The sequence below is a fragment of the Cydia strobilella genome, chromosome 14, assembly GCF_947568885.1.
Source record: "Cydia strobilella chromosome 14, ilCydStro3.1, whole genome shotgun sequence".
In the NCBI taxonomy this organism is placed as follows: domain Eukaryota; kingdom Metazoa; phylum Arthropoda; class Insecta; order Lepidoptera; family Tortricidae; genus Cydia; species Cydia strobilella.
In genome coordinates this window covers 7,126,733-7,146,084 of record NC_086054.1, presented here as the reverse complement: position 1 = coordinate 7,146,084, position 19,352 = coordinate 7,126,733, and the positions used below count along the sequence as shown (strand labels likewise).

At 35.3% G+C, this 19,352-nt stretch overlaps 1 protein-coding gene across 1 annotated transcript in view; it reads left to right on the top strand.

Moving 5' to 3' along the window:
• The window catches only part of LOC134747109 (putative mediator of RNA polymerase II transcription subunit 26), a 35,996-nt gene extending 22,032 nt beyond the window's left edge, over positions 1 to 13,964 (top strand). Inside the window, exons 5-6 of the mRNA XM_063681687.1 lie at positions 13,151 to 13,252; positions 13,755 to 13,964. Of these exons, the coding sequence (XP_063537757.1) occupies positions 13,151 to 13,252; positions 13,755 to 13,940 (288 nt within the window). The 3' untranslated portion in view covers positions 13,941 to 13,964. The remainder of the gene's footprint in view (positions 1 to 13,150; positions 13,253 to 13,754) is intronic.
• Positions 13,965 to 19,352: the final 5,388 nt, after the last annotated feature.

Below are 19,352 nucleotides of genomic sequence, written 5' to 3'. Positions count from 1 at the left end.
GTGGTCGGATGCCTCGGCCCGAGCCCGGACCGTTCTAGCAAGAACCATTTTTTAAAGCCTCCTGTATTCTAACCGCCTTGATTGGCCACCGTGATTGGATTTCCCCCGATACCTAGAATCTGTATTGAAACTGCGAGATGTGAAATCTGTTTGTACCGTTAAGATAACAATTCCGATTAGTCGAGACGAAGCTAATTTTTAAGCGGGCTGAAAAGGAGGTAAGTACATTTGTGTCGGTTTTCGTAAAAAGGGAGCATAGTCGGTGCTTACTGTCAAACCACACAAAATAATTATAACAGCCATTGTAACATTCATTCTATTTTTTTGCAACATTTATTAAATTAGTTCGAAATTTAAAATGATATTCCAGTGGTGATTATGACTGTTATGAGTGGTGAGGTAGTATAGTAGAATAATCCTGAAATAGAAAACGAACGAAGTAATGGTACCTAAAGGGTAAGGCTTACTTTGAAACGGAAGGCCGTGGCTTCAAATTCAAACATCTCGTACCAATGAGTTTCTCGAAAATTAGGTACTTATGTATGACATGCTATTTAAAAGTTGATTTTCAATAAAAAAAAATATTGTTAGGAAAACCATAAACCTACATCTTATATGTTTAAAAGACTGTTTTAAATAATTTTTTAAGTATTTTTTGACTAAATATTATTTGTATGGAAATACCTTGAAATAAAGAAGTTATGATGATGATAGGTATAGCAGGCAAACTATTCAGACGCAATTGTAATATTGTTAATGAATAAATAAATAATAATTAAAAAACGAGCAAACGAAGCACTTGATGGTAATAACAACACCAGAGGGGTTGTAAGTGTGTTTCCGGCATTTAAAATGGGAGTACGCTCTTTTCTTGAAGGTTTGAAGGTCGTATTGATCCGGAAATATATCAATTTTATACCGCAGGCGATACAACAAATAACTAACAAGGTTCCTTTTACCTAAGCACGACACCTCTGTTAGATAAGATATCGACATAAGCCGTTTTGTACTTACTAAACGGTTCACCCGATGTCTGACCAATTTGGCGTGACTCGAACGAATCGCAAACAAACAATTAATTTGAAATATTTTTACAAACTTTTATTTGGCTTCTGTAATCTAACCTTGTATGGATGCTTCAAAAACTTGGTAGGCCAGGAAATGAATGCCCAAAAAAAGTTATAGAGGGAAATGCTTGGAAAACAATTTTTGACTTCATAGCTTTGTTTGGACTAGTTAGGAGGTCAACATATCAAAAATCCCCGGCCGTAGCCCTGGTGCTGGGAGGGAAAAGGTGGTTTGAAGGTTCCATTTTTCGGTTTTTCGATTATATCACGGAAACTATGCGTCTGAGCGACATGGCCACTTATACAAAATGAAAAAGATTTAATTTGTTACAAGTTTTATTAAGTTAAGTTTTTCGATATCTTGTATAGTTTTTGAGATATCCGCTCTTGAAGGTATCTTATCTTGTATCTGTTTCTTTATTTAGGGCTCTCATTTTTATCTTGATTTTCTACATCAGTGAAGCTGCTAGGCCGGGTTTGGTAACGTTTTCGTATAAACCAGGGGTGCTGAATTCATTTATGGTATCAACATTGACACCATTCCAAGTAAAATTCGTAAGTATTCCTCACTACGTTATTCTTCATTGTGAAACCCCCAAATGAAATTTTGAACTTACACTTATAATATAATGTTGTTACGAGCCGAACTTAAACTTATAAAATTGTTTTAAGGTGCCGTAGAGCGGTTTTTTGAAAAATCGTACCGCTTTTTTCACATTACTGCTACCAAAATTTTTAATTAGCAGTCTTAAGGATTTTCTTTAGGGACTTCATCGATTCGAATCCTGATTTTTTGACTTTCGCTCGATAGAAAAAAATCACGAGCATAGCTTTACTTAACGTACTTTAAAAACTTGTAACATTTTATGCACAACAGCTAAAAATATAAAAATTGCTTCTAAACATGTGTAATTTTATTTTTGAGGGAACTCATAGATTACTTTTTTTTTGTTAAAACTGACAATAAATTAAAATTGAAAAATATGATATCCCCGGTCCCGTGCACGCACATCCATCTCGCTTACGCTTACGCTCAGCGAGTGAGAGAAGAACACGAACCTACGGGGCCTTAACTCGTGACCTTCGGGTTAGAAGCCGCAAGCACCGCTCAGCTTATAATTTTTAAACTGAAACGGGACTTAATCGCGTGCATTTACGTTGACTATTTGGCTTATTTACCTACGTACGTTTGGTATTATATAGGCCAAATAATAAACATAAATGTACCTGATTAAGTCCCACTTCAGTTTTAACCCCTTGATATAAAAACATATTTGTTTAAATTTGAACTTTATTAATAGCTATCAATAGAGTTGAATATTATAATTGCCATATATGGCTGTGTATGCGGTAAAGTATTAAAATTAAGAGTGAAAATCGTGTTAGTTTAAATCAACATACCGCTCAGTTTTCAACCAGTTTACAAACACTAAAATAAAATCAATAGCTTTTATAAATACATTTTATAGGACATTCTTACACAGAGTGACTAAGTCCCACGGTAAGCCCAAGCGAGGCTTGTGTTATGGGTACTCAGACAACGATATAGGTATATAATATATAAATACTTAAATACATAGAAAACACCCATGACTCAGGAACAAATATCTGTGCTCATCACACAATTACCGGGATTCGAACCCAGGACCATCGGCTTCACAGGCAGGGCACTACCCACTAGGCCAGACCGGTCGTATAAACCTGTATACACAAGCAAGGATTTAATACTCATTCTTTCTTATAGGTATATGTTGTATGATGAATGAAATGCTTTCTTTGCACCCCTTTCTTTTGTGATGCCTTAGTGTGTGATCATTTTAATAATACACGTTATTACCATACATGAATGTGTGTATCGGTGTGGTAAGAGTAAAAAGCATACGTAAACCAGAATATTTTGCATAATCTTATTAAACTACTTACATGTTGTAAGAGATAGCTTTCCTGGCATAAGATATTGCGTTTTTACAAGCTTTTATTTAACTTGCAATGTACCTATGTAAGTATGTATGTAATATGTATGTACTTAACATGTTTGTAAGGGTCAAATCTTGCAAGTTAAATTTGACCCACTTCCCAGTTTCCGATGAAGCTGAAAATTTGCATACATATGTAGGTCGGGTGACAATGCAATATTATGGTACCATCGAGCTGATCTGATGATGGAGACAGGAGGTTGTCATAGGAACTCTGTGATAAAACAACGCAACCTAATTGTGTTTGGGGTTTTTAGAATTGTCTCGATGAGTATTAGTTGTCTGTGGAAAGAAAAGTACAGTCAGCGATAAAAGTTTGTACCAAAAATTAAATTTTTGCCAAAAACTTATTTTTAATTTATTTTAGTTTTCACTAAACTTAGTTTAAACTTCACAAAAATAAGTTTGATTATCAAAAATACCTAGAGCCATAAATTGTAATAACCTTGTTGCGTTTAAATGACTTCGTAAGTCTTTATAAGGCACACTTAGATATTATACGCAGAAATTACCTACCAGTCTATATCATCATCTTTTTGTATTTTTTTCTTATGCAGAATTTTTAGGACTAAAGAGACGATGAGACTTGAATCGTTTTTTTTTAAATCTAGTCCGTTAAAGAGGATGGTAGCTGGACGCCTCGACTGCCCTATATTAAGGCACTGGGCTAATATTGTAATAGGAAGTACAAATTAATAAAGTAAGTAAGTAAGTAAGTAGGTATTTGTTTGTTTTTGTTTTTATGGCTAGCTCTTAATTGTATAGTAAATGTTGTAAATGTTATAATTAGACTAACACTTAGTTTATAGGTTCCCTAGTTTAAGTATTACTAACAAATTATGGATTTTTTGAAAGTCTGAAATAAATAATTTTTATTTTATTTTATTTATTTTTAATGAGTTATTATATTTATAAGAGTTATTATTATTCTCTTTATTTATTATTTTTCTCATGTTAGGTTTTTTATAATATGCATATAAAAGTAAAATATAAAAACACTTACAAAACAATACAAAATACATATAAACAAATTATAAAAAACCTAACCTAGGGTGCCGCCAGCAGCGGGGCAGGGCCCAAGCTAATAAGTAAGTAATAATAATAATAATTATTATTATTATTACGAGCCTATTGTGTCCCACTGCTGGGCAAAGGCCTCCCCCCTCTTCTTCCACTCCTCCCGGTTTCGAGCTACATCTGAAAGTCGCTCAAAAAGGAGTCCAGCCGCCATAAAATTACAGTCTTCTGGCCCGTCCTTCGAAATGCAAAGGGGAGTAAAACAAGGAGTTATTATAGTTAGTTTTAATATTTATAACAGACTCGTAAGTAAACGACAGTGACTAAGAATTAAGATGTAATTACGATCCAAGAAAGATCAAACGGCAAGTGTATTTTTGTTTATTTTCGATCACATTTCACATGTTGAGTTGCATGTTTCATGTGGAGTTGCAGGCGTACTAAGGCTACGGAGACTGCTTAACTGCAGGCGGGCCGTATACTTGTTTGCCACCGACGTAGTATTGAAAAAAAAAACGTCAATTACTTTATACCAAATTTACTATTTACTTGTCAACTAAAAAAAGAATGACACAATAGCTTCAGCGCCAAGCAATCAGAATTCCGGAGTCCCACAAGCGTGTCTAGACATCGGGATTGGATTAAAAACTCCGGACTAGCCTTTCTTATCTTATCTTTTATTATCTGTGAATTTGTTTAGGATAATGAGGGGTATCTTAAGTTCGTTAGCTGATTGGAAATATACAGTTTACTTCACTTCACACAGTTCACTCGGTGAAAGTATCGTTTGCCTGGTTCGCTTGCTTAAGAGCTTTTATTTTTTTACACACTCCAGTATGATTTTATAGATCAAATGTTAATAATACGAGGAACACGTTACACATTTTTCAATACCTACTCGCGTTGGTCGCGAAGTGAAAGGTTGAATTAAATTGGAGGTCAAAAAACACTAAATATAGTAGGTAAAGTGAATCACCTGTACTTTTGTGCATTCAACCATATTATAATTTAAACCAGCAGTAGTAACTTTTTTAAATAACAGAGGCTAAAAGTGTATTTTAATGACCCAATCATTGGGTGGTTTAAGGATGACTCACGTTATACCAGGCTGTGTCCGGGCCGGAGCTTCCGGCGCTTACTTTTCTATGACATGACAGGTGATCACGTGATGCTTTCCATAGAAAACGAAGCGCCGGAAGCTCCGGCCCGGGCACGGCCCGGTCTAACGTGAGTCATCCTTTATCCTGTTTTATACATAGGGTCGGTTGCACCAAACTGTATGTCATCGTTAAAGAGTTCACAACATTGTATTGTATGGAAAGTTTCATAGTAAACCGCCGCGGCGCGCCGGGTGACGTTGGTCAGTCTGTCAAATGCGGATGGTGCAACTGGCACATAGTCTATCAATCAGATTTTATCAGTAAATACTGTACCGGGTCCTAATTACTATAGCATTTTTCAAACACGATGGGTACGGTGACATTTGTTTTTTTTTATTCCATGCCAAGGACCAAAAATATAATCTTCGTAGCTTAAAATATTCCATAATAAACGACACAAATACATTTCTTAGGTATTATGTTATAAATATAAATTTTAATCTCGTTGTTTCACTATGTAAAATGTAAAATTTAGGCGCGAATAGTCAATCTACCATTATTCTTATTTCGTTTTTTTACAAAAAAAAAGTTCTTTAAATTATCAAATTATACGACCAGCATTCAATAAAATGCAGTCGTATGCTCCAAAAACTCTCGTTTACCACGCTCAGTGGATGAACAGACAGTTGAAATGCTTTGAAGGGCCAATTCTGAGATGCATCCCTATGCAACTGCATTGCGATCTCATTGCCCAGTTTCCGACCGGCACACCGCCACCTATTGGAAAATTGGGCAGCTAAGTGCATTTCAATGCATTTTTAAAGGAAATGTTTACTTTGATTAAATTTAATTTGTGGCGAATACTTAACGGTATTTTGAGTGGGTGTGAATAATAATTATTTTAAATCGTTTCGTAGGTTCGGAAATTCAATGGAAAATTTAATTGAAAACGGCGTTGGCTGAACATTTTCTCAGGAGATTAATTTTCAGTGGCTATATATAGTAATAGGTACCTATAGATACCTATGTAATCTTTAGGTATTTTTGATAAAGCTTTTACTTAAAAGTCGTTAACAAAGTCGCATTACTTAGGTACTTACAATTACTTAGGTACTATCTGAAAGGCTAATATTTACATTTAACTATGCAAAATATTGTTTTACGTTTGAACCGTGATTTTGACAAATATTCACAAAATTTAATCAATTTCATCAGCTGTGTTATATTTATAGGAATATCGGATCACCTCTTATTAACAACACCATATACAAGGGAATAAGATTATATAAATACGAAACTTACCTAAATATGTATGGTTTGCACGCAATAACTAAAAGAAAGCTAAACTTAGGTCTTTCTGGACCTAGGTATCCTGAGCGAAACACTAGGGTTGCCTACGGCATCTGTGATCAATCCGGAGAACTAAACTTTCCCCTTTCTTTGGGTTAGGCACTGAATTCCCCATTAATATTAGGTCCCTACTGTAATTATTTAATTATACGTTATGTTTTGAACCTGTACTTACTATTAAACTACTAAAGAAGTATTGTTTATTAGGTAAATATCGTGGTTATAAGTGAATAAGCACTCTATATTTTAGGTTTTTTTAATAAAAAAGGAAAACCTTTATTGGATATAGTGGCATATAAAATTACATATTATTTTGTTTGCATGGAATTCGAACGACATCTTAAATATCAGCACAAACGTTCGCGATTAATTTTCGGGTCGTCCTGGCTAAGAGGAATTCAAATTTGAATTCAAGTTTTGAAGCAAACGTGGGATCGTGCTTAATTTTATTTCGTTCTACATGACTTGTGACATGACCGCTATTGCGATATACCTGTATAATAAGGGCTACCGCGTTTAATTTCGCTAGGGGCGCTAGTGTAGATGGAGGTCTTTCAAAATGTCAAATGCATAGAAGTTTTGAGGGTTTCAATATGGATGGTATAGAAAGGATCGCAATCTCTTATGGCAGAATTGTTGTAAAAGTGACCGCGTTAAGCTTTAAATAATAGTTCCTAATCTCTCCGGTGGCGCTAGTTAAGCTCTGGGACATGAGTATAACATGAACCATATAAGGCAACAAATAACCCGACCAAATTACGTCGGTTGTTTTTGGTAGTATTTCGGTGTATGGTGGCGCCGCCTAATTACTGTTTTTTGATGGACACTTTTCATACATAGAGATTTGGCTCCTTTATACAGTCTCCATGGGTTTCAAGCTTTTTTATCGGGAATTTTCACTCCTTATTCATAATTGTGGTAAATCTTTGTCCATCTTTGATTAATCATGGTAAACAATTGATATAGCTCAATAAATGTTAGTGGTTTAAAAAAGTGCCATTAAAATATATGCAAAATTAAACAGGTTGAAAAATTCGAACATTTAGACGTTAAAATACTTTTGTGTATATTAAGAACGTATTGATTTTATAAAAATTAGCATAGCAGAATTTTGAGATCTGTTTTTCTGCATCTACATCTACAGTGGCGCCAACTGGTGAGCGGCGGAACAAAAACGGTAGCCCTCATTTGTCTTATTTCCACTTTGACATTTTATAAAAATTACAATGTCATTTGTGACAACAATGCTAATGCAACCAAATATTTTAGCCAAGTGTAGGTAGTCTCCAGTCGTGTATTTTGGAGTAATTTTAGATGGATTTTGTATGAGAGAATATTGTGTTAAAGCTAAAGTTTACCAACATCTGCTACGTTTTATTTTTCTTTCGATGCAAAAATTATCCTTGCACATAACAGAGTTGTTCCATTCCAGTTAAAAATAGTTATTTGTTTTACAAGTAGGCAAAGTGTTGTTTAACCGCTCGTGCTAATATTGATACCCGAGCAAGCGAAATATTCCAAAAGTGAATCACGAGCGTTGCGAGGGTTTCAAGGCACGAGGGTTAAACAAACTTTGCCTCCGAGTGAAACACAAAAACGTAATAAAAAATTATGATTATTAATTAAGTCAATTTTGCATCTTATTACTTTGCCCCACATGTGGATAAAATTCAACTTTCTTATTCGTTTTTGAACAATCAAGAGGGCCTTTACCAGTTGGTCTGGTGAAAAAACTATTGGCAATGTCGCCATGTCGCGAATTTCTACTAAGCCAAGTCGAATTTGCCTCACGTTGATTGAAAACCGTGGCAATACCGCAAGAAGTCATTGTTAAATTTGATTAAATTGGTCACCCAGCGTGATTGTTTCATTGACAACAATTCAATTGTTTCCGCTTTACCAAACGTTACCAGATTGACAGTTGACTAGTGAGATAATGTGGTAATAACGGGTTTTATTGTCGTCATCGTCACTTCAGCTTTTTATCCTACGAATATGATAATTAGACTTTTATCGTCTATCGCGCAATCTATGCAAGCGCATATTAGATGGCGTTAATCACAAGTAAACGTCACTTATCAACTCACTGCGACTGAAAGAGACACACTGTTAATAGTCTACCTACTATAACTCTCGCGTATACATACTTATGTTATGACGACCGGTCCGGCCTAGCCGATAGTGAGACTGCTCTGAAGGGTCATTCTCAAAAATATGTCTGCGGTCTAACTGCCCCGACCCATACAAAATGTATGAAAAGAACCATGGCAATTAGACGCAACCGCAGACATATTCTCATAAAATGACCCTGAAGCCGATGGTCCTGGGTTCGAATTCCGGTAAGGGTATTTATTTGTATGATGACCACATATATTTGTTCCCGAGTCGTATATTAGTAGTAGTAAAGTATTTGTATATTATATATATGTATATCGTTATATCAGTACCTACCCACAACATAAGCCTTCTTGAGTTTACTGTCGGGCTTAGTCAATTTGTGGAAGGATGTCATATAATATCTATTTATATCGCGGTAACCGAAGACAATATTATCTATTTATTTGTTTTTTATGGTTAGAAAGTGACGGCTTCGATGGGTGACGATAAAGCTCGACCATCTTGGGGCCACTGATGTTATTATCGCATTTTGTGTCTACAATAAATGAACAACCAAATTTTGTCATTTTGTTAACAAAACGGTGCCCCAGAGCTGTAGTCGCTACATTTTTATACAACAAGTAGTTTTTTTTTGTTTAGTATGTCCAAAATTTCTGCCGCACCGATAAAACTTATTACTTGTTAACCACATTTTTACGCAGTATATGCAAAGCTTAAATTTACTGCGTGAAAATACACCGTAACTTTGGAAAACCAGTTTGAATTTCAAACGGTGCAATGCATGGTGGCATAGCGAAATAAGTAAACTTAGAGTAAGTACTAACTCCATACATTAGTTTCCTTCCTTACTAAATAAATAATAAGTAGTATGGAAAGTATGGTAAAAAGTGCTATTATGTTTATTTTTTAGCTTATTTTTTATAAGACACAACTTATTTCTCTATAGTGGTGGAAAAGAATTAGCCTCGTGGTTTCTAAGAACAGTTTATTAGCAAATGCTTTCACTATTATTAATTTCATGCTAGAACAATAATAAAACCCAGACATATATTAGCAAAGTTAATATAATTTATGCAGACGATGCAAAGTTGTATTAAAGAGAACGGCTTTTACGACCCGGCTCTGTGTTGCCGCTACTAATTGTACTTTTCAAATCTAGCTTTACTGTTATTTTTAACAGTTTAAAATACAAGCTAGAGCGAATTATATTCATAAGTTTGCCGATTGTTATTTTGTTGTCGGTTTTTTATTTTGTCAGATTTTGATAAAATTTTACCGAAACGCAATTCTACCGAATTACGAAAAAGTATGGAATTATCGTAACAACGGAAATTTACATACATTTACATCATTAAGCCATCATTAATTGGCCCAAGCAAATTTAATAAAATATTTACTGGACAATTTTGATAAAGACATTTGGAAGCGTGAGTGGAGCCAAAATCCATAAAATATGTTGAGGTCCTTTCGATAAACTGAAAGAAATGTCATATATTAAAGAAAAGGTGACCAAGATCTCCAGTGGCGGAGGCGTTGGTCACGTGTTCAAGTGGACACGTGTGTATATGAGTTGTGAATAATAAAACAGTATCTAATACAACTACCCGCTACTACGTCCTTGCAGAAGTTGTTAAACCTACCTACCTAACCTAAAGTACCTTCTTGACACTGCCTCAATTGTACCTTCAATCTTAGATCATTCCTAGCAATGGATGTGAAAGAGAATGTAATTTATTTGGTTTACCCTGTCAATCACAAGAACTTTTACCTTATTTCTCTAAAAAGTCATTATTTTTTAGCCTAAAAATTGCAATAAAGTTTACCCAAGTCCAATATTTTTGTGGTTATTTTTTTAATAAAAATAATCTTGCCTGTGCATTGAATCATTATTTTAGGTAAAATTGTATGCATTCGATTAAAAGTTTCTGTCACATTGTCAATTGGTCAGGTATGTGTAAAAAATTAGTAGTAACACCCTTCTTCCAAGTTTTCTTTGGACCTGTGTCTTAACCCGTTGTTTAAAAGTTCTTTAGTTTCTTAGCTTATCGTGGGACTTAATTAAAAATTGCACTGTGTTGGTTCCCCTGTACCTGATAGCATACTATTAAAACTATTAAATTACTTAAGCAAGTTATTCTTAGGGTTCCGCCCAGAAGGGTTCCCTTCTACTACGCTTCCACTGTACGTCAGAGCAGTCATTTGATTTTTTCATACACGATATCTATTTCTGTTATGACAACGAAAAAACCCACCCGCCGGCAACGCACCAATCCCTCTGGCATTGCAGGGCGACGGAGATTCCTTATCATCAGGCGATAGTCCCATCTCTAGGCGATACGTATGCTCATTTGCCTCCTATATCATAAAAAAGCATTGCCATTGTCGGGGCTTCTAACCTCCGTGACCTGACATAGACCAACTGACTGGCTGACTGACATACATATTTGGAACGACCGACATTTTAAATTTAAATTCGACATGAAAATACAAGACACAAAATGACTTCAGTTCACGACAGACAACCAATGAGACGACGAGGAGAAAGACCGTTCAGTCTGTTCAGAATTACAAGAAAATTATTTTTTCAGTGTTTTGTGTCAGGCGGAACTTTCACAGTGTTATTTTTCCGCTGTGTGCTTAATAGACATTTTTTTTAAGCAGAAGGGGCGCCTAGCCTTTCAAAGATACACCAGACATAGCACCAGATATACACCAGAGAATTTGGGACGGGTACCGCCGTGGCCGGGTGGTCTAGTGGTCAGGATGTTAGCCGCATAAAGGATGACTCACGTTAGACCGGGCCGTGTCCGGGCCGGAGCTTCCGGCGCTTCGTTTTCTATGGAAAGCATCACGTGATCACCTGTCATGGCATAGAAAAATAAGCGCCGGAAGCTCCGGCCCGGACACTGCCCGGTCTAACGCGAGTCATCCTTAAGCAGAAGACGCGGGTTCGATTTCCGCCTCGGCCAACGTTGGACTTGGTCACTTTTTCTTTAATGTATGATTTCTATTTCAGTTAATAGATAGGTTATACTCATACATAAAGAGCACAAAAATACTTCCATATTTATTTCAGTACCTACGAATGAACCTGTTTTTGTTGATTAATTCGCATACCATTTCATCTTTGGTACACTCATTGTTGAATATAAGCTTGTCTCTTTCTCTTTCGGTGTGCGGGAGAGTTACGTGCACAGTTACAGCTTGCCTAGGACACACATTGACACTGAAAATGTATAACTTGTGACTTCTTAAAGACTTTTAACTTAGTAAATCATTGTCACCCTACATTTTTCACTCTGTCAGTTAGAACAAAAATTTAAGTTCCGAACAACTGACAGGCCGTTATCGTCCGGCGGTCTGGTAATCAGCACCGGTATCATGATCGCGTTTTTGTCACTTGTCATATCATGCGTCACTTTCGCACTTACGTACTTGTTAGAGCGTGACAGGCATGGTGACAAATGATAGACAGCCGTCCATCTTAGCCCCGCTGGTGACAAAATAAAGCTCGTGTGGTGTGACCAGGTTGTAGCAATTTTTCAATTTGTTTTGTTGTTAACTTTCTCAGTTCACATACTATATATAGAGGTATTTCGTTTCTCTAAGATTGCAAATCACTTACGCAATTAATAAACAATGTTTTCCATAACATTTCATTAATATGACCGTTAAGAAGCTTAATTGGTATTAAACTAAGTTATTGGTATTATGTTAATGTACCTTATTATATTTCTGTTTTCCATCTTCGCCCATTCTTCTTATTTGTGATCCTATCAGATTATAATATCTATTTTAAATACGGTTCTATTTCAGTTAGGAGAAAAGGCTATTTTTGGATTTCATCGATGTATTCAGTTAGGTCACCTTATTAAAACACCTAAATAGAGAAAATTACTAAAATATATACTAAGTAGATACATTTTCTCGTCACGCAAAAACGGCAGATTAAGCTAGGCTCAAATTTCAACTCTAAAGATGCGTGTTTCGCAATGTTACACAATTTAGTTCAATTTACCCTATAACTGCAACGAACTATTTTTCTTGCTGGCACATGAACAAACGAAATTGAAAAATGGAACCACGAGCGTAGCGAGTGGTTCGAAAAGCAGAATCTTGAGCGTTGCGTTGCGAGGGTTTCAAGGCACGAGTGGTAACAAAGTTTCCTTCCGAGTGAAACACTAAATGTTTCACTCGGAAAGAAAATTTGACACCAACACGAGAAAAATACTAACTATGTAAAACATTACAAATCAAATTCTAGTTAACGTTATTAAAATATTTATTATTCAAAATTATCACATAAAATTAATTCCTACCCAAAATGAGGATTTTGGACAAAATGCAACTTTCTCATCAGTTTTTCTAGTGTAAAGAGAGCCTTTACGAGCTGGTATGGTGAAATTTATTTAGGTACCTCCACAGGTTCAAGTGAAGAGCTGATTAAAGTGATACCTAACTATAGTTTATCTTCTGCAGTTTCACATATTTCACTTGCTTACCAACATTTTTCAATCAACAGGGCGGCCATTTCAAGAAAGGAAACCTTCATAACAACCACCACGAGAATAAAAAGGGCGAATCCGGACACTTCATCAAGGGAGGCCACCACTTCGCTCACAAGGTGAGTGGTCGTTGTCGTAATGTCAAGTTTAGTGGATGCCGTAAACCAATGCCGTAATCGCGAAAAAAAAATTGGCTGTCCCATAGAAATCAGCGGCATCATATCAGGTTCAATGTATGAACCAGCCAAATTTTTTTTCGTGATTTCGGCATTGGTCCCATAATCTAAGTTGTTTAGTATGACCTATAAATTCACTACGCAGAGTATCGCTGGCGGTTAAAATTTCACCCGTATAGTCGGAATAAAAATAGTATATTTGTAACCGTAACCTTATACCGAATAAGTAGAGTATGGTTATACCATTGAGAACCAAATTAGGTACTAGTAGTTAAACGAAACCCTATCTCTAAGAACAAATTAAATTATTTTCTATGAAATGATTTTAATTTGTGTTTTTTCAAGTAGACACGAATTAAAATATAGAGAGTAGAGTAGAGTTTATTTCAGTTGAAACCCTATCTATACAATGCTTTTACTCCTACTAATTTAAATATGTCCCCAGGGCCACAAAGCCGCAGATGCACATGAGGGTCACGGCAAGCATCACGCGGCTCACCATCACGCAGGCGGTCACCAGGGCGGCAAGAAGTGGGTGTACCACCACGGGTACCCCGCCAAGAACGCGAACCTCATCGTTATAGATCGCCGAGCTGATAGGTACATGCATGGACCTAACTACTATGGATAATTTGGGAAAACTTAGGGTTAAAATACAGTTTAACTCAGGTTTGGTAGTACTTAAGACGCTAGTAGCGACTGCTTCTTCATAGAAACGTAGCCCCTATTTTACTATCTGGATGGAGAGGAAAATGAGGACTAGGTTAAATGAAGAAGTGGTCACTTGACTTCGTCCCATCAAAGTAGCGGATTAAACAGCACACCAAAGTATGACACCATCTAATAGTTTTAAAAATTGAGATGTAACTACAGTTTTGATAATTGATGTCCTATTTTTTTAACTACTAATATAAGGGTTATGCTCTGTATTTCAATTTAATGTCAATATGACTCGCTATAGATTTTTGAAATCGTGATTTTAGGGTTCGCGCTTTACATAGCACGGTAAGGCGTATGAAAAATTTACGGTGAGAAATGGAGCCATTAAGATATGATCGGATTGAGCCTGTTTTTAAATAATCTTAATAGAATTCGTCGTTTACTTTAAAAAAAATCCTAAGACGTGTGTAGAATTTTGATATTTTTATAGTTTGGCAAAAAAAAAGGTTTAAAAAATGTAGGCGCAAAGGGTCATCCTCCAATAGAAAATTTTAATTTCGCACCTATTTCTACTGAAAAAATGGGTTAGCCAAGTATTACATAGATATCATACTCATACGTACTTACTTTATGTGTCAAGGGACCTTGAATTTTTTTATAAAATAAAATGTAACTAAAATAAAAACCTGTTTGTTATGCTTCAGTATGTAATTCTCCTTGCATGGTATCAGAAAGTTTTAATCCATGACGCCTAAGGGCCACCCCACACTAGCGTCTCCCGAGCGTCGGCGTCTTGTCAACTCTATGGCTGCTGCTCGACGCAACGTTGGCGCAACTGCGCAGCGACGCCATTTTCCATAGCGCTTAAAGACGCCGACGGTCAAAAGACGCTAGTGTAAGGTAGCCTGATGATGAGTCATCTTCTTAATTAATGTTAATGTAATGTTATTCTTAACATTGTGACTTACGAAGAAGGGGTACACATAACAGAAAAGTGTTATGAAGGAGCTAATTTACAAAAGAGACGCTTGGATCTTTGGAACGTTTAGATTCTAAATGAGCTCTTTCATTCCACTTTCCTCAACAGTTGTTACGTGACTGTCTTTATGTTTGTGTACCGTTACACATTCAGAATAATTTTATTTTTATTTTACTTGTTTAATAGTGTGTAAGGTATAATTAAGTAATTTATAAATTTTTGCACTGCCACATGTAGTATCTATATTTCTGAACTATGATAAGACAAATGATACTTGCTTCAAAAGCCATTCTGTACTTATATGATCTTGTAAGTGTAAATATTTTATGTAATTCTTTGTGTGTCTAGTTAATGTTATAGTTATATTGTAAATATTATTGTTTTTTTACTTTGTAATAAAATTATATTTATGTCAAATAATATATTTTGTTTTATTGCCCTAAAATCATTCACCCTGCCCACAACACGGCACTCATTGCAGCCGTTGCTTTTGTAGAAGATTTTTGTAATGGATTCAAACATGTCGAGTGAAAAGCGATTAGAATTACGTAATTTTAGCCCGTTTGAGTAGATAATTTTATTAATAAGTCTGAGTCTCACGGGAGTTTTATGATCGTAGGCTTTATATTTTATGAAAGCTATTCAAACCTAGGTTATTAATTTAATATAGTGCTCTTGCTATATTTTCCTTCACCTAGGAGCTAGCAGTAAATATGAAATGATATTTAATACGACACTATCTAACTATATCGTAGTCTTAGAGTTGGTAGGTTGGTAGATTGGTTGGTTGGTGGGTTGCAGGTTGTCTGGAATGGAAGAAATGGCTGGGTTTGTTAACCAGCCAAACTGACAAAAATGGGCACTTTTGTATTAAAAATATTAACCTTTAATATGTATGTGACGGTCAAAAATCATGGAGTCAAACCTCGGTTATGCTGTATAAAACAAAAAAAATGCAAAATGATGACAAAAAATTCGATCAAGATCCTTATCTTACACAGCCAAAAGGTAAATCAATAGTGATTTTTTTAAGATAAAATTACGATTTAAAACGTATGAAACGTGTGACGTATATTTCAAATTCATTATGCGCGATATAATGCGTTAAAACAGTTTTATTTCTTGTCATTTAATTCTTAACACGTTTCCGATCCGACATCATAGGTCAATTTATATTTCACAGATGTGTATCAACATTGTAATTAATTAAGTGGGAAATATAAGACACATATTTTCCCGACATTTTCTGCTGGAAAATAATCAGCTCCAGCTTTGATTTCTCGTTTATAATTGGAAAAATGAATATTTATTAAATATTGGAACCTGATGTTTTAAATGATGTGTCGTTGTAATTTTAAATACCATATTAAATTAAGCTCGTAATTCTGAGTAAAAATAGCGTAAATAGCCCCAAATTTAAAAATAAGTGTAGTGTACAATTTTAAATACAATATCCCACCTAACAACCATAATATGTTACATTCGAAAAATCATTATATTTTACCGTATTCTCATGTACAAGTTTTCCAACTGGTTTTCCAATGACATAGGTTCAGTCCGTTAACTCTCAGAATGACATTCGTTTTTCGGGTAAAATCAGACGTAATCGCGTAATAGAAAATGACAGTTTCTTACTGATTTAGTTGCAATCCAACACCCAAAGGTGCAGTGTGGTGCAGTCGTCTTTTCAGCCTTAAACTATATAAGAGTAGTTAATACCACCATAACAATAATATCACAATAGACATGCGCGAAACAGTGCTCCAAAAAGTAATGCTATATCACATCACTTTTTCGAAAACGTAATAGTACACTGAGATATCACATCACTCATCACTCGAAACATGACCCGAACGTGAAACAGCGCTCCGGCGCGCGCGTGATGGTCAAATTACAGCATCTCCTACATTACGCAGCGCATTACAGCACTCTAGTGACTAGCGCGTCTCGTACCTATCCGTAATCCGTATCGCCGATCTATTTATTTAATTTATTACGCGTTGCGTTTTGTCACCGCTATGTGAAAGATTTTTTGTTAATTCTTATAAATCATAAAATATGCATAATTTATTATTATTTGCATAAAATTGATATGACACTGATACAGGTATGTAATTAATTATGTATGTAAGTTTTGCAGGTAGATATACCATACCTGCATTCAAATTGATTTCCCTTCATACTTTACCAAAATAAAATGGAACTCCAGGCTTAGGACTGGCAAACTTCTATAATTATTTTACTATTATTTACAATTTCATTTAAGTATATTTATAATTTAGTTCAAACAGTCTATATATACACAAATCTAATTTCTACACTCAGTCTCGGTACGGTACGCACTAATTCACAATTAAATTAAAGGATAAACAAGTAACTCGTACTTAGTTTGCCGCGAACCGCGAAAGTCAACCAAACATTTCATAACAATATTAAAAAACGGTTTTGTTTTCGTCACATTCAAAATCTCAAACAAATTACTTGATTTAGCCGCATCCTTCTCGTACTATAAGAAAACATTATAAGCTCTACGTGGACGCACTAGAGTTTTAAATTTATTGCAGATGCAGAAAATCATATTCGTAAGAATATTAGTGAAATTTGCGACAACTTAAACGCAATCGGCCGAGCGGCCCGACCTGAAGTCTTCCGAAGATAGCCGAAAGAATCGCAGAGCGAGAGCGCGCGATCACTGAGTGCGAGTGCGAGCGAGATAACAAAGCATGGCTTGGCAAACAACCAACTGTGATGACACTATTGCAATTGGCATTATACATTACGCGCACTGTGTATAGAGTTGAACTGACCATTCATATCGGCGCGTCAATCTATTGAATTTGTCTGGAATTGAAACCATTACGCGCGCTTCGGCGCGGGGCGTCCGGCTCGCGTGATGAGTGATACATGAAGTAATGGTTGATTTTTCCGTGTGATACGTAATGGCATATTACGCGTTCGAGAGATATTTCATTTGTGATGTTACGAGCATTACTTACACATGTCTATATCACAATATTCCTGTTGTATAATTTTACCATAGGAATTGAAAAATGTGACTGGTATTATGATCTCTATATAATTTCAAATTTGTTTTCGAATTTCAAATTCGGATTCTATTTTATTTAGACTATGACAAAAAGTCAAATCGCAATATAGTCATCAACCGAATATTAAGCATAATGTCATTAAATTAGGGCTTATTTTACATTGAGACAATAGGTATCCTTAACTTTTTGCGGTAAGTTTAAAACTTTTTGTGAGTTAATAAGAAAGCAGAACAGCAGTATCACCTTCGCGTGTTATCGCCGATACCCGATGTATCTTTCTAAAATCTGAAGGTCATTCTGAGAGTTAACGGACGTTGTTTTGCGTGTAAAAACTGGTAAGGCACCTACTTAGGTATGTTACACGCCTATCTGTATGTACTTAAGTAGGTACAACAAAGTTTTTTTTATGATATAGGTGGCAAACAAACAGACGAATTGCCCGATGGTAAAAGCAACTAATGTCGCCAAAGGACACTTGCACACCAGAGGAGTTGCAAGTGCGTGGATTTTAAGATGGCAGTATGCTCTTTTCTTGAAGGTCGTATCGGTCCGAAAATTCAAAATACCGCGGACAACAGTTCATTCCACAGTTTAGCAGAGCGAGGTAGGAAGTTTCAATTATTATTTAATTAATTATTAAATAATTTAATAATTTAATCTGTAGTATTAACTTGTATGGTACAAATAGTATTATAACTAACTGCCATATTTAATTTCAGGGATTTTATTAAATATTTTTTTTTTTTTTTTTTTATTTCAATAAAAAGGGCTTACATCTATTTTACATTTGTGTGCAAAATCTCTAACATGAAATTATGTGCGCGGTCACTAAACTCGCGTTTTGTTGTTAACATTGGGTAATTTAAACTATAACTAAATACTAGTATATTTTTAAAATTTAACGTTCCAAGAATTCGGAATCCAACAAGAAACATTCTATATTTTTATTTTCCTTGTACCTACAATATGAACGCAGTTGTAGGTAATTCATGATAAAGCCAGGGAACTAAATTAATAAACTGTTAGTTCAATATTTAATATCCTCATAGAGAAGGGTCGGAAAACTCAGAAGGTCGCCATTGGAACACTCAAACACAAGACCCCATCAAAATTGGGCCTGTTTAAATTTACTTTGTACATAGAAAAAAAAAGTTAAATAGTTTATTAATATTGAAACAAAAATGTAATTTTCGACAAACCTTTTTGAAGTTCGAGCGCTCGATTTCGTCACTCGAAAATATGTGGAAAACGGAGAAACGCTAATTTTTTAAATTCGAGCGATAGACATTTCGAATCTAGTGGTGGCCACTCGTTTTCAACTATTTTTTAATAAGTAGAATTTAAATTCCGAGTAGTG